Below are 14,617 nucleotides of genomic sequence, written 5' to 3'. Positions count from 1 at the left end.
CATTCATTCAGTGATATGGGCATCTTTGGCTAGGCCAGCATTTATTCCCCATTCCTAATTAAGAGTTAAAAGTGAACAACTTTTGATGTGGGTCTGGTATCACATGTAGGCCAGACTAGGTAAGGACAGCACATTTCCTTCCCTAAAGGACATTCATGAACCAGGTGGGTTTTTCTGACTATGAATAATACTTTCATAGTCAGTAGACTCTTGATTCCAGATTTTTTTAATTGAATTCAAATTCTACCATCTACTCTGGTGGGATTTGAATCCAGATCTCCAAAACATTAGCAGAATTTCTGGATTAATTGTCTGATAGCATTAGACCATTGGCTCCCCCTATTAAAATATCACAATTAGAGGGGGAATGGCCTGGGAGGAGTGAAACATTAAGCTTGCAAAGTAAAATAAGTGCATTATTGGCACATAGAAAACGGACAATATTTTGGCCTTAACCACTTTCTGTGGTTGTGAATTCCACGTGCTCATCACTTTCTGGGTAGATAAAGGGGAAACAATAGTTGTAATATGTTTGGGTATGCTGAAAGCATTTAGTAAGGGACCACACTAAAGACGACTACTTAATAAGATAAGGGCCCATGTAGTTGAAAGTATTTTGGCTTGGTTTTATTAGCCCACTAATAAAAGATAGAATTGGAATAAAGAGGGCAAATTTCTCCTCATCAACCCTAAAAGGGTTAACCTGTCTAGTCCTGTTAGTATTGTACAGTTTCTATGAGAAATCCCCACTCCCTCTGTTCCTCTGAGCTCTAGTGAATGCAATCCTAACTAACTCAACCTCTCCTTATATCAGTTCTGCTATTCCAGGAAATAATTTGGTAAGGCTTTTTTGCAGTCCCTCTGCAACAAGAACATCCTTCCTCTGATGAGGAGACCAAAACTGCGCACACTATTTCAGGTGTGGCCTGTCCAAAGCTATGTACAGAAATCCTTGTTCCTATACACATCCTATTGCTATGAAGACCAATGTCTTGTTAAGCATCCCTCCTGCCCCACACACACAATGTACAGCCATTGCAATGAAAGCTTTCCTATTTTTCTACCGTGGATAACTTTATATTTATCCAAATTATACTGCGTTTGCCTATTCATTCGGCCTGTCTAAATCCTCCTCTCTGCTTATCCTTCCACATAGCTTTGTCATCTGCAAATTGAGGTGTTACATTATTCCCCTCATCTGAATCATGAGTGTTTGTTATGAATAACTCAGGTCCTAGTACTGATACCTGCAATATTCTGTTAGTTGTCACCTGCTAGTCAGAAAAAGACCCATTTATTCCTGCCCTTTGTTTCAGTTTGCTAACCAATTTTCTGTCTATCTCAATATACTGCCCCAACCACACATGCATCTCTTCTGAGACGTCCAAAGCCTTCCTAATGAGCTCCTGCTGCTGCTATGTTTTAACAATAAGTGCAAGCGTCTTTAGAGAATGTAGCTGAAGGAAGAATAATGGAAACTGGAAGAGTTGAGCAAATACTTTGCACTGGTCTTCACAGTAGAAAATGCTAATAGCATTTTGGAATCACTAAATTATCAAGGGGCTAAGAGGGAGTAGAAAATAATAATCACCAAGTTAATAAGTACTAAGGAAACTAATGAACCTAAAAATTGCTCAGTCCCCTAGAACTGATGAGTTACCTTGTATTTTAAAGGAAGTAGCTGCAGAGAGCGTGAATGCATTGATTGGAACCTTACAAGAATTTTTATATTCTGGAAAAGTCCCAGAGGATTGAAAAGCTGCCAGTGTAACACTATTATTCAAAAAAGGAGACAAAAATAAATATAACAATAGGTTAATGCCATTAGCTTAAACCTGCTCTCCCTGCTATAGGAAAGATGTTGTTAAATGTGAAAGGATGTTGCTGTGATTGGAGGGTTTGAGCTACAGGGAGAGGCTGAATAGACTGGGTCTATTTTCCCTTTGGTATTGGAGACTGAGGGGTGATCCTACAGACGTTTAATGTCACGAGGGGCATGGAGAGGGTGAATAGTCAAGGTCTTCCTCCCACAGTAAGGAGTCTGAGACTGGAGGCCATATATTTAAGGTGAGGGGGGAAAGATATAAAAGGGAACAAAGGGGCAACTGTTTTATGCAGAGGGTGATGCATATATGGAATGAGCTGCCAGAGGAAGTGGTGAAGGTTGATACAATTACAACATTTAAGTCATCTGGATGGGTATATGACTAGAAAGAGTTTTAGAGGGATTATTGGCCAAATGCTGGCAAATGAATTGGATTTGGGATATCTGGTTGGCATGGATGAGTTGGACCAAAAGCTCTGTATCCGTGTTATGACTCTTAGGAAAATATTAGCGTATATAATAAAGGATGTGATAGAGTATTTAGCAACACAGTATGATCTAGCAGAGTTGGCATGGATTCATGAAGGTGAAATCATGCCTGACAGATTACAATTCTCTGAAGAGATTGCAAGCAGTGTGTAGATAAAGGGGAAACAATAGTTGTAATATGTTTGGGTACGCAGAAAGCAATTGGTAAGTACTGCACTAAAGACTACTTCTTAATAAGAAAAGGGCCCATGTAGTTAAAAGTATTTTGGCTTAGTTTGATTAGCTCACTAATAAAAGATAGAATTGGAATAAAGAGGGCATTTTCAGAATTACAGACTGTACTTTGTGGAGTGCCTTGGATGATGGAAGGGAATATGTTTTGTGGATGACACAACATTAGGTGGCAAGGTAAGGAGTGGGAGTGATGCAAGGAATCTACAAGATATAGATTGAGTGAGTAGGCAAAAACATGATGAATGGGTATAATGTGGGACATGTGAAAGTATGCAATTTGCCAGGAAGAATAGAAGAGCTATTATTTAAATAGGGAAAGATCCTGAAGGCTGCAGAACAGTAATTTAGGGATCCAACTGCATGAATCCTAATAAGAAATGCATCATGGTTTGGTAAATTATAGGAAAGTAAATGGAATTTTGGCCTTTATTAAAAAGGAATGGACTGTAAAAATAGCCTTACTCAATATACAAGGCACTAAGCAGAACAGGACTGGAATACTGTGAACTGTTTTAGTCCCCTTATCTAAGGAAAAAATAGAAAATAGGAACGTGACTAGGCCATTCAGCAGTTCTAGCTTGCTCTGCTATTCAATATGGTAATGGCTGATCATCAAACTCAGTACCCTGTTCCTGTTTTCTACCCATACCCTTTGATCTCATCAACCTTAAAAACATGCAATGTTTTGGCTTCAACACTTTTTGTGGCAGAGAATTCCACAAACTTACCTATCTCTCTGTGAAGAAATTTCTCGTCTTTTCAGTCATAAATGGTTTACTCCATATCTTTGAGGTTACAGTCTGAAAATTACTGGACTCCTTTGTTATTGGGAATATTCTTCCTGTATTTATCACGTTTATCTGTTAGAATTTTCTAGGTTTCTCTGAGATGCCCTCTCATCATCTAAATTTGATTGAATATAGACCTAATCGAGGGATTTTCTTGCTCTGAGAGGTTGAGCAAGTTGTGCTTGTAGTCATTGGATTTTAGAATGAGAGGAGACCTTATTGAAACACACAAGCTTTTTTAGAAGGCTTGGCAGGAGAGGTGTGGGGAGGTGGTTTCCCTTATTGGAGAGTCTAGAATTAGAGGGATAATCTGAGTATAGTGTTGCCAATTTATCAGAGATTAGAAGGAATGTTATCTCTGCAGCTGGTGAATCTATGGAATTCTTTACTGAAGACTTGTGACTGGCTATATTTAAGTGTTTTGATGGCTGAGATAGCTGTCTAGCATTAAGGGAATTGAAGGTTTGCAATATAGAAACAGGAATAGCCCATTCGGCTTTCTGAATTTGACCCATCATTCAAAGCGATCATGGCTGATTGACCACTTCAATGCCTTTTACTCACTCCATCTTTGTAATGGAGAGGTGATGGCCTAGTGGTTTTATTGCTGGACTGTTAAACCAAGTATTGTCCTGGGGACACTGGTTTGATTCCCGCCATGATAGGATTTGAATTCAGTCAAAATCTGGTATTAAGAGTCTAATGATAACCATGAATCCATTGCTGATTGTCAGGAAAAACTGGTTCACTAAAGCCCTTTCAGGTCTGGCTTACATGCGACTCCAGACCCCCAGCAATGTGGTGACTCTTAACTGGGGCAACTCGGGTTTGGTGATAAATGCTGGCTTAGCCAGAGGTGCCCACATCCCATGAATGAATTAAAAAAAAAACGCTTGTACGCCATTCATTAATCAAAAAGCTATTATTGTTTACTTTCTTTATATTCAAAGACAGTGCTTCCACAGTACCTTGTGGTAGAAAGTTCCAAAGGGGTTATGAGAATAAAGCAGGAAAATAGAATTGAGACCATGTCATTAACTTAGATGAAACGATCTTTCCATTAAGAGCGAAACAAACAACTGAGGTGCTGTCAAGGTTAGAGGTTTGTGCCCAATCTGGATCTTTTGAGAAGAGGGAATGTTGTTCGGAGGAGCAGTGCCGATTTGATGGGCTAAATAGCCACTTTCTGCACAGTGAGCCTTCCAAGATTCTATGAAAAGCTATTAGCATCTACAGAGACTGGAGAATTAATGATGTAAGATAAGGAAATTACAATAGATTTGGATAGGTACTTGCTTACTGTAGAGGAAACAATTAACATTCAGAAGGGGCAATAAATCAGGAAATGGATGGGAGGGAGAGCTAATGGTGTACGTTTGTAATCATGGTGACCATTAAAATGGGAGAGTAAATTATTGGAATTGAAGGTTGAAGTGCCCTGTTAGTGATGGACTTCATCCTCTGGTCTTAATTGGTAAGACTAGTGAGACAGTTGATGAATTGAGTTTAGTTTTCCAAAATTCCCTCAACTTGGGGATGATCTAATTTGATTGGAAGATAGAAGTGAGAGTTTTTATTTAGTAAGGGGTTGGGAGACAAAAGGCAGGAAATGACAGAGTTCAGTTAGCTGTTGCCATGAGGAAAATTGTGAATTATTATTTAAGCAAGTGATAAGAAGTTTGGAAAAATTCAAGGTAATTGGGCAGTGATTTTGTGAAAGGAAAATCATATCTGACCAATGACTTGGAGTTCTTTTGAGAAGACAAATCATGCTATGGATAAAGGGGAACTGGTACATGTGGACAACTAGAAGGCATTTGATAAGGTGCCACAACAAAGGTGATTGGGCTAAGTAAGAAGCTCATTATGTAGAGTGAGCATATTGGCAAGGACAGAAGATTGGCTGGCTAACAGGAAATGCAGTTTGGGTCCTTTCACTTTGGCAAATGTGGGTAGTAACCAGTATAGGAACCTTAACTCCTTGTAATTGGTAGAACTGACTTTGAAAGGATAGATGACCCACACAATGGGAAAACAAGTTGCAAAGAGGAATAAAAAGATGTAAATTGAGTAAGTTGGCAAATATGTGGAAATGGAGTATAGTATGGGAAAATGTGATATTGCCTGTTTTGGTAGAAAGAATTTCTAAAATCACATTGAGTAATTGCAGAAATCCTGAATTGCATCTTGGACTCGTGATACTTGAATTGTAAAAAATGCATATGCAGGCACAGTAAGTAATTATGAATTCTAGGCTTCAGTTTATGAAGTCAATGATAAAACTGCATCCGTACACCGTACAAGTCACTATTTAATGAAGGATGTATTTGAAGCAGTTCAGAGAAAGTTTGCCAGATTAGTACCTACATTGAGAGAATTCTGATGAGTGAACTTTGAACAAGCTGGGCTTCTATCTGCTGGAGTTTAGAATACCTACAATTGGCTTCATTGAAACATGAAAAAACCTGAGGAGTTTTAACAGTGTAGATGTAAAGAGAATATTTCCTTTTATGGGAGAATCTAGAACTAAACTAAATGGAGCAATTTTGTTTGTGGCTCATGAATCTTTGGAACTCTGGTCCTGAAAAGGTGGTAGAAGTAGAATCCATGAATATTTTTAAGCAAGAGTATATAAAATTCTGTCAAGCAATAGGATGAAAGATCATCAGGAGTAGACAAGGATGTGACTGCTACCTGGAGGTGACAGTTTGATCAGCTGTCATCTTATTGAATGATGGAACAAGGCGAGGAGCTGAACGGCCCACATCTACTCTTGATTCTTTTGTGTGTTTCTGCTACGCAATCCTTTAGTTCAATGTTTAACTGCATTTACTAATGTGATTGAAACACAATTTGGAGTCAATTCTAATATAACATGTTAAATCAATCTCCCTGAATAGTAATTTAAAGCATATCAATTTGAATTAAGATACATTGAGAAATATTTTCAATTGCCAGATGTTTGTTTTTAAAAAGCTATTCGCGAGCTTATTGTTATGATCTCGGCTAATGTTATTACAGACAATAACCTGGCTTAATGGATCATATTTTAATTTCCTTCACAAAGAAATTTATTACCAATAGAAATAAAGATAAAATTCTATTTATTAGTAAATAGATTTATTCAAAGACAGTAGGCACAGTAATACTTGTCCCAAAGTCCCTGTACCTAATCTCTAAATTTAAGTTGCTTGTGATTTTAACTTTTAGATTGGTATTATAGCAGCTGCTTGGAGTTTATAATCTGCTAGAATGTATTCCCCTTTAAGTAATCTCTTCAGTGTTGTATCCTAAAACTTCTGGTATAGGACTAACACGAACTGTTCCCTCTAAGACAACCAAGTTCACTATATATCCTTCCCTTTTGAGGAACACCTGAAAACACAGCCAGCCTATTCCAAGAACTTCATAGGACTGCTCCAAACTCAGTTGAAAACTGAAAGAAAACACTCTAAACTATAGGTGTTTCCAATAGATCTTTAAAAAAGTTCCAAAAATCTCTAACAAATCATGATGGCCCATTATTTATAATTGTTGAATCTCAAAGTATTCTAAAATAAATTAAAGTCCATAGTGGTGCATAGTAAAGCTTGGTCTGAAAACATATTTAAAGTAATCACCATGGCTACAGAATTGCTTACAAGCATAGGTTTAATTATTAACTCCAGAAACATAATCTACTGGTTATTAACTTTTTTTTTAAAAAAAAACCCAAACCTACAATTAATAATAAAATTTTAGTTTACACCACATTCTAAGTGGCACATTTTGAGATTATGGACATCCTGCTCATGATCCTACTTTGTAATCCAATTATATTTCACACTTAATTTTCTTTTGTTTATTGTTCGAAAATGAAGTTTGTTTTATTAATGCATACTTTTCAATTACATCTTTTTTGCTGTAGTATTTTTTAAAGTTCCTGTTTGCTTAGCTTGTTTTTCTTACATAAACTATGATGTATAAACGATATTTGATTCTCTGAGTAGTTTATGTTCACAAATTTCTATTGTATTTTCTTTACAGCAACACTTATAGTTGCAGTAAATGAACTCCGAAAGAGTGCTCGAGCTAAAGGAATAACGTTATATCAATATGGTATGCCAATTTTATATTAAATATAATTGTACACCGTTCTTTAAAGAGCCCCAATTGCTGTGCATTATATGAAGCATCCTGATGGAGCAGGGAAAATTTTCAAAGCTGAATAGCTGTTTATTGGAGATGTTGATGTCAATGGTTTAATTGACAAAAATTAAATACAGACAAAAGTACTAGATATCCATTCTTTTTGCACATGATTCCTTTAGTTAGAGGTCTAGTAAATATTCTGTTCCTCCATTGATTTGACTTCCAGGTGAGTATTTTAAAGGATAGAGGAGGGAATGCAAGAAGTTTTACAAAGGAACAATAACAGTCAGCTGGAAATAATCTTCAGCTCCTTCACTCCTAAGAAGTAGGGATGTTGTGTGCTGTTTCATCAGTGTTCAGTACTATCATAACACCTTGAGTAGTGAATCAGTCCATACTTGCATGCAGTAGGGCCTGAAGAGCATTGAAGCTTGGGGTGTGTTATACAAGTGCTAGGCAGTAACCAGTTCCAACAAGGGAAAATGGAGCCAGCTCCCCATGATTTCATACCAGCATCATCAGTTCTTTGTTGTAAGGAAGCAAGCACAGAAATTGCTGGAGAGGCAGTGGCGTACGAGGTGATGATGTGTAGGTATTATTGCTGGACTATTAATCCAGAAACTCAGCAAATGTTTTGGGTACCTGGGTTCCAATCCCATCGTAGCAAGCAAAAGAAAAGTTGGAATTAAAAATCTACTGATCATGAAACTATTGTTAGAAAGGCTCATTTTGTTCACAAATCCGTTCAGGGAAGAAAATCTACTGTCCTTACCTGCTGTGACCTACATGTAACTCCAGACCCACAACAATGTGGTTGACTTTCTCAATTTCAGTCTAGCAAGCCACTCAGTTGCATTAATTGCACAAAGTCTCTACAAATAAAACTGGAAAAGGCACCAGAAAAGACAAGAGTAGAAACAATCCTCACACTAACATTAGGGGCTAGTGCCAAAGTTGGAGAACTGTCTTTCGGGCTAGTCAAACAACAGCCTGACATAGCCATGCTCATGGAATCATACTTCTTGGATAAGGTCCCAGATATCATCATCAGTCCTGTGGTAGCAAAGCGGTATGCCGTTGGGCGGGAGCTGCCCTGGGAGTCTTTAACATTGACTTCAGATCCAATGAAGTTTCATGGCCTCAAATCGAACCTGGGCAAGGAAACCTCCTGATGATTACCATGCTGCGCCCTCCCTCAACCGATAAGAGTACTTCTCCATATGGAACATCACCTGAAGAAAGCACTGAGGGTGGTAAGGGCACAGAATACACCTTGGATGGGGAATTTATGTCCTCTACCAAGAGTGGCATGGCAGTAGCGCACTACTGGTCGAGCTGGTTGGGTCTTAAAGGACAGCTACTAGACGGAGTCTGCAGCAGGTGGTGAGTGAAGTAACAAGGAAAAAAAAAATACTACTTCCTTAGCAACATGCTGGCTGCTGATTTATTTGTCCATGACAGTATGAGTAAGAGTGACCACTGCACAGTCCTTACGGGAACAAAGTGTTGCTTCATATTGAAAATATCCTCCATTGTGTTCTGCTAAATAGTGAAAGTTTGCACACTTATCAGCATGCTAAATGGGCCAGACTTCAAACAGATTTAGCAACTCAAGATTGTGCAGCCATGAGGTACTGTGGGCCATCAGCAGCATAATTGTACTTCACAATCTGCAACCTCATGGCCCAGCATATCCCCCATTCCTCCATTACCACCAAGCGAGGGGATCAACCCTGGTTCAGTTGAGAATGCAAATGGATGTACAGGAGCCAGGCATACCTAAAAATAAGAGGTCACTCTGGTGAAACTACCTAACGGTATAAGCAGCGAGTGATCCCTCAATCAGTTGATCAGACCTGAGCTTCACAGGCCTGTTGCATCCAATCATGGTGGTAAACAAATAAACAGCTCACCAGAGGAAGCAGATCCACAAATATCTTCAACCTCAGTAGTGGGCCAGCCCAACACGAGTGCAAAAGGTGAGGTTGAAGTATTCGTGACAGTCATCTGTTTCCTCCAGGTTCGTAGCATCAAAGATGCCAGTCTTCAGCCAATTCAATTCTCTCCACATGATATCACAAAAGCGGTGGAGACACTGGATACTACCAAGGCCCTGATAAAATTCTGGCAAAATTCTGAAGACTTGTGCTCCAGTATTTGCTGCTCCCTGAGTCAAGCTGTTCCAGTACATTTAGAACATGGGCATCTCCTGACAATGTGGAAAATTGCACAGGTATGTACTGTATACACAAAGATGAACTATTCCAATATAATCAAGTATTTGCCCCATCGGTCTACTGATAGCTATTAGTAAAGGGATGGAAAATGTCATCAACAGTGCTGTTAGCAATAACCTGCTCACTAGCACCCAGTTTGTTTTTTTTAGGGCTATTCAGCTCCTGACTTCATTACATGGCATGGCACTGTGGCTCAGTGGTTAGCACTGCTGCCTAACAGCACCTGGGACCTGGGTTCAATTTCAGCCTTGGGTGACTGTTAAGTTTGCACGTTCTCCCCATGTCTGCATAAGTGTCCTCTGGATGCTCCAGTTTTTTTTCCCATTTTTCAAAACTGCAGATTAAGTGGATTAACCATGCTAAATTTCCCCGTGAGGTGAGGTGGATTAGCCAGGGTAAATATGGAGTAACAGGTGTAAAGTGGAGGTGGAGGAAGGTCTGGGTGCCTCTGCTTTTTGGTGGGTCTGTGTGCACTCTTTAGGCTGAATGGCCTCTTTTTGCACTGTAAAGATTCTATGATTCCAAAGGTGAGGTAAGTGACAACCCGTGACGTCAAGGCTGCATTCAACCAAGTGTGGCATCCATGAGACCTAGCAAAACTGGAATCTGCAGGAATCAAGACAAACTCTCTGTTGGTTGAAGTCATATCAGGCACATAGGAGGTTGTGGTTGTTGGAGGTCAGTCATCTCAACTCTAGGGCATCTCTGCAGGTGTTCCTCAGGGTATTATCCTTGGCCCAACCAACTTTATTTGCTTCATCAATGATCGTCCCTCCATCTTAAGGCCAGAAGTATGGATGCTTGCCAATGATTCACAATGTTCAACAAAACTCACCACTCTTTAGAAACAGAAGCGGTTTGAATGCAGAGCCATGTTCAAATGCTGCAAGACCTGGACAATATCCATTTCATGTCACAGAAAGGCCAAGTATTCACCATCTGCAATAAATGACTTCTAACCATCATCTAATCTCCCACTAATGACATCTTGAGGGTTACCATTGACCAGTCATGTAAATATAGTGACTACAAGAGTATATTTGCTGCAGTGAGTAATTCACCACCTGACTTCCCAAAGCCTGTTCACCATCTACAAGGCACAAGTCAGGAGTGTGATGAATATTCCGCACTTGGCTAGATGAGTGCTACTCCAACAACACTCAAGTTTGACACCATCCATGACAAAGCAGCTCGCTTGATTGACAGCACATCCACAAGCACCCAATCCCTCTAACAGTGGTGTGGCCTATCTACAAGATGCACTGCAGGAATTTACCCAAAGGTTAGCACCTTCTAAACCTTGACCACTTCCATCCACAAGAACAAGGGCAGCAGAATACATGGGAACAGTGCCACTTGCAAGTTATCCACCAACCTGAATTGGAAGTATATTGTTATTCTTTCACTGTTGCTGGGTCTAAATCATGGAACTCCCTAATGGCATTGTGCGTGTACCTACAGCACGTGGACTGCAGCAGTTTAAGAAGGCAGCTTATCATCACTCTGTTTTTCAAGGACAACCGGAGACGCAGCAAGTCTGGTCTAGGCCAGCTGGTGACACCCACATTCAGAGAAAGAAAAATCTCAGCAAATCTGATAGCATCTGTGGAGAGAAAATGGAGTTAACGCTTCAAATCCGTCGACTCTTCACAACTCCTTTCTTCTGCAGAAAAGTCATTGGATTCTTTTATCTTCACATGTCCTTATGATATTCCACTGCATTACCAAACTTAAGTCTGCACATTCTAGGGATTGCATTAGCCAGCAAATTGACTGGATCAGTCATGTAAAACTCACTCTAATAGGAACATACTGTCTCTGGACTCTTATTACCTCATTTTTGAATGCTTCCCATTTTCCATACCCCCCCACCCATCATCTTTTGAAAGTTATTTCTTAATACCATCAAAATTGGCCTTTCTCCAACTTTAACTTTTAAATCCAGCCCCTACTTTTCCATCACTATTTTAGAACTGTTAGAATTATGGTCACTGGCCCCAAAGTGACATCTGTTGATATCTGTCATCTGCCCTGCCTTACTTCCCAAAGTCAGGTTTTGCACTTTTTCTGGTAGGCACATCCTCATATTGAATCAGAAAATTTTGTGGTATACATTTAACAAAGTTCTCTCCATCCAAGCTCTTATGGCAGTCCCAGTCTATATTTGGAAAATTAAAATCCCTACCATAATCACACTATTATTTTTACAGATAGCTGAAATCTCCTGACAAATTTGTTTCTCAATTTCCCACTGACTTTTGAGGAGGTCTATAGTACCATCCCAATAAGGTGATCGTCTTTTTCCTATTTCACAGTTTCACCCAAATAACTTCACTGGACAAAGTCACAGGAATATCCTCCCTAAGTACAGCCATTATATTATCCCTAATCAAATGCCACATCCCCCTCCCCTCTCGCCCCCCTCTCTCTATCCTTCGGTATTCTGGAACATATAGCTGCCAGTCCTATTCATCCCTGTGCCATGTCTTTGTAATTGCTATGATATCCCAGTCCCGTGTTCCCGGCTTTCTTCTGTTTTCCTCTTGCATTGAAATAAATGCGGTTTAATTTATCAATCCTACCTGGTTCTCCGCTTGTTTCTACCTGCTCTGGCTGTTTGACTTGCTCCTTTTTCACAACTGTACCAGTCTCAGACTGATCTCTTTCCTCACTATTTCCCTCAGTCCCACCTTTAATAGTTTAAATCCTCCCAAGCAGCTGTAGCAAATCTCTCTGCCAATATATTAATCCCTTTCCAATTCGGGTGCAATCCATCTTTCTTGTACAAATCACTTCTACCCCAGAAGAGATTCCAATGATCCAAAAATGTGAACTCGTTTACCCTGCACCAGCTCCTCAGCCATGTTTTCAAACGTTCTATTCTTCTGTTCCTACCCTCATTAGCTCATGGTGCTGGGAGTAATCCAGATATTACTACTCTTGAGGACCTTTTAATATTTCTGTCCAACTTCCTATATTCTCTCTTTAGAATCTCCATCCTTTTCCTATGTCATGAGTTCCAATGTGTAGAACGACCTCCTTGTCCCTCTCCCCTTTTTAAGAAAACTTTTGAACCTGGTACCAGGGAGGCAACATGCCATTCTGATTTCTACTGTCGGCCACCGAACCATCTGTGCCTCTGACTACAGAGTCCTCCATCACAATCAATTGCTTGGAACCTGGCATACCCCTCGTTACATTAGAGGCAGACTCTGTACCAGAAACTTGGCTGTCTGTGCTGTGTTCCCCTGAGAATCCATCACCACCTACATTTTCCAAAACAGCATACTTGTTTGAGATGGGGATAGCCACAGGATACCCTGCATGACCTCCCCCTCCTACCTTTCCTGAAGGTAACCCATCTACCTGATGATCTGTAGTTTTTCTCCCTTCCAGTAACTGCCATCCGTCATACCCTCAGCTTCTGTAAATTCCTTATTGTCTCTAACTGCTGCTCAAATCAATCTGTGTGATCTGATAGGATTTGCAATGAAATACATATCCTGCAGACATAATCATCAATAAACTGGAAACTGTGCCTAATCTCCCACATCTGACAGGAAGAGCGCATCACTCTACTAAAGGCCATCTTTGCACCTTAACGATCTGCAGACCCAGAAATTAGCATAGTCTGCCTGCTCTAAAAAAGCACTGCTCCAGGCTAACTTTGTACATATGTTTTATTTTTATTAAATTTAATCGAGACAGATCTCCAATGAAACATAATCTAAAAAGAACCCAGTCTACTTACTATTATAGATTTCCAAATCAAAAGAATAGTAAGGTTTCACTGTTAAACTATCCACATAGCTGTTTAAGACAGCAGTATGGATTTCTTTCTCATTTGAGTCATTTCTGATGTGATCTGTGCCTTTGTCTCTCTCCTTCCTTTTTAAAATGCTGCTATTTTGATCTATCGTTTCCCCAACATTCCAAAACAATGCAACAGCTTATAATAGTAATTACTGCTTCTGGAATTTGAGGAAATCAGCTTAAATATCGAAAATACCTCATAAAAAGTAACAGCTCTTACAACCATAATTTTTTTTTCCCAGTCCTCCATCTTTGATTACCCAGAATTATTTTTCACTCTTCTGACCTGAACCTACATTGCTGCTACTTGAAAGTCACCAAGTCAAAATCCTGGAATTCCCTGGCTAGGGTGGCACGGCTCTATGGTTAGCACTGCTGCCTTACATTGCAATGGAGCAGGGTTCGATTCTAGCCTTGGGTCACTGTGCAAACTCCACACAGGCATTCTCCCCATGTCTACGTGGGTTACCTCCGTGTGGTACAGTTTCCTCCCGCAATCCAAAAATGTGCAGGTTAGGTGAATTGGCCATGCTAAATTGTCCATAGTTTTCAGGGACGTGTAGGTTGGGTGCATTAGTCAGGGGAAATGTAGAGTAATAGGGTAGGGGATTGGGTTACTCTTTGGAGGGTCCGTATGGACTTATTGGGTGAAATGGCCTGTTTCCACACTAGGGGTTCTGTAGGGATTCGAACAACAGTATGGCAATCTATCTGGTACAGATAAAACTAATGAGTGGAGAATGCGTTTCACCATGTCTTCTAAAGACAAGTTGGGAATGGGCAACAAACACTGGCATTACCTATACTTAATGCTGTCATCCCATGCACAGTTTTTATAAAATTAATAAAATAAATAAAATTAACATTAATTTACTTTTCTTCCTAATCAATTTTTGGCCTCTGATTTTTAATAAAATTCCTTATGCTGTTACTTTTGTTTTGAAGGCCTTGACAGGATTCAAATGTTTCAACCATATACTATTCATTGCCTGCAATCATTTTGTTATATTTCAGGCACACAATATTTCCCAACTCACCACTTGCACTTTCCCCACCATCATCCCAACCACTGTGGAGGCTATGGACAGAATATAACCAGG

The 14,617-nt window shown here is 39.7% G+C and overlaps 1 protein-coding gene across 4 annotated transcripts in view; it reads left to right on the top strand.

The window, feature by feature from the left end:
* Positions 1 to 14,617, top strand: part of slc30a9 (solute carrier family 30 member 9) — a 149,095-nt gene that overhangs the window by 98,141 nt on the left and 36,337 nt on the right. For all 4 annotated transcript variants that reach the window (XM_060824535.1, XM_060824543.1, XM_060824526.1 and 1 more), the window contains one exon: positions 7,363 to 7,434. In XM_060824535.1, coding sequence (XP_060680518.1) covers positions 7,363 to 7,434 — 72 coding nt within the window. The remainder of the gene's footprint in view (positions 1 to 7,362; positions 7,435 to 14,617) is intronic.

The sequence above is a fragment of the Hemiscyllium ocellatum genome, chromosome 1, assembly GCF_020745735.1.
Source record: "Hemiscyllium ocellatum isolate sHemOce1 chromosome 1, sHemOce1.pat.X.cur, whole genome shotgun sequence".
Taxonomy (NCBI): Eukaryota; Metazoa; Chordata; class Chondrichthyes; order Orectolobiformes; family Hemiscylliidae; genus Hemiscyllium; species Hemiscyllium ocellatum.
The sequence above is the reverse complement of the archived record's forward strand: the minus strand, read 5'-3'. Positions and strand labels throughout refer to the sequence as shown.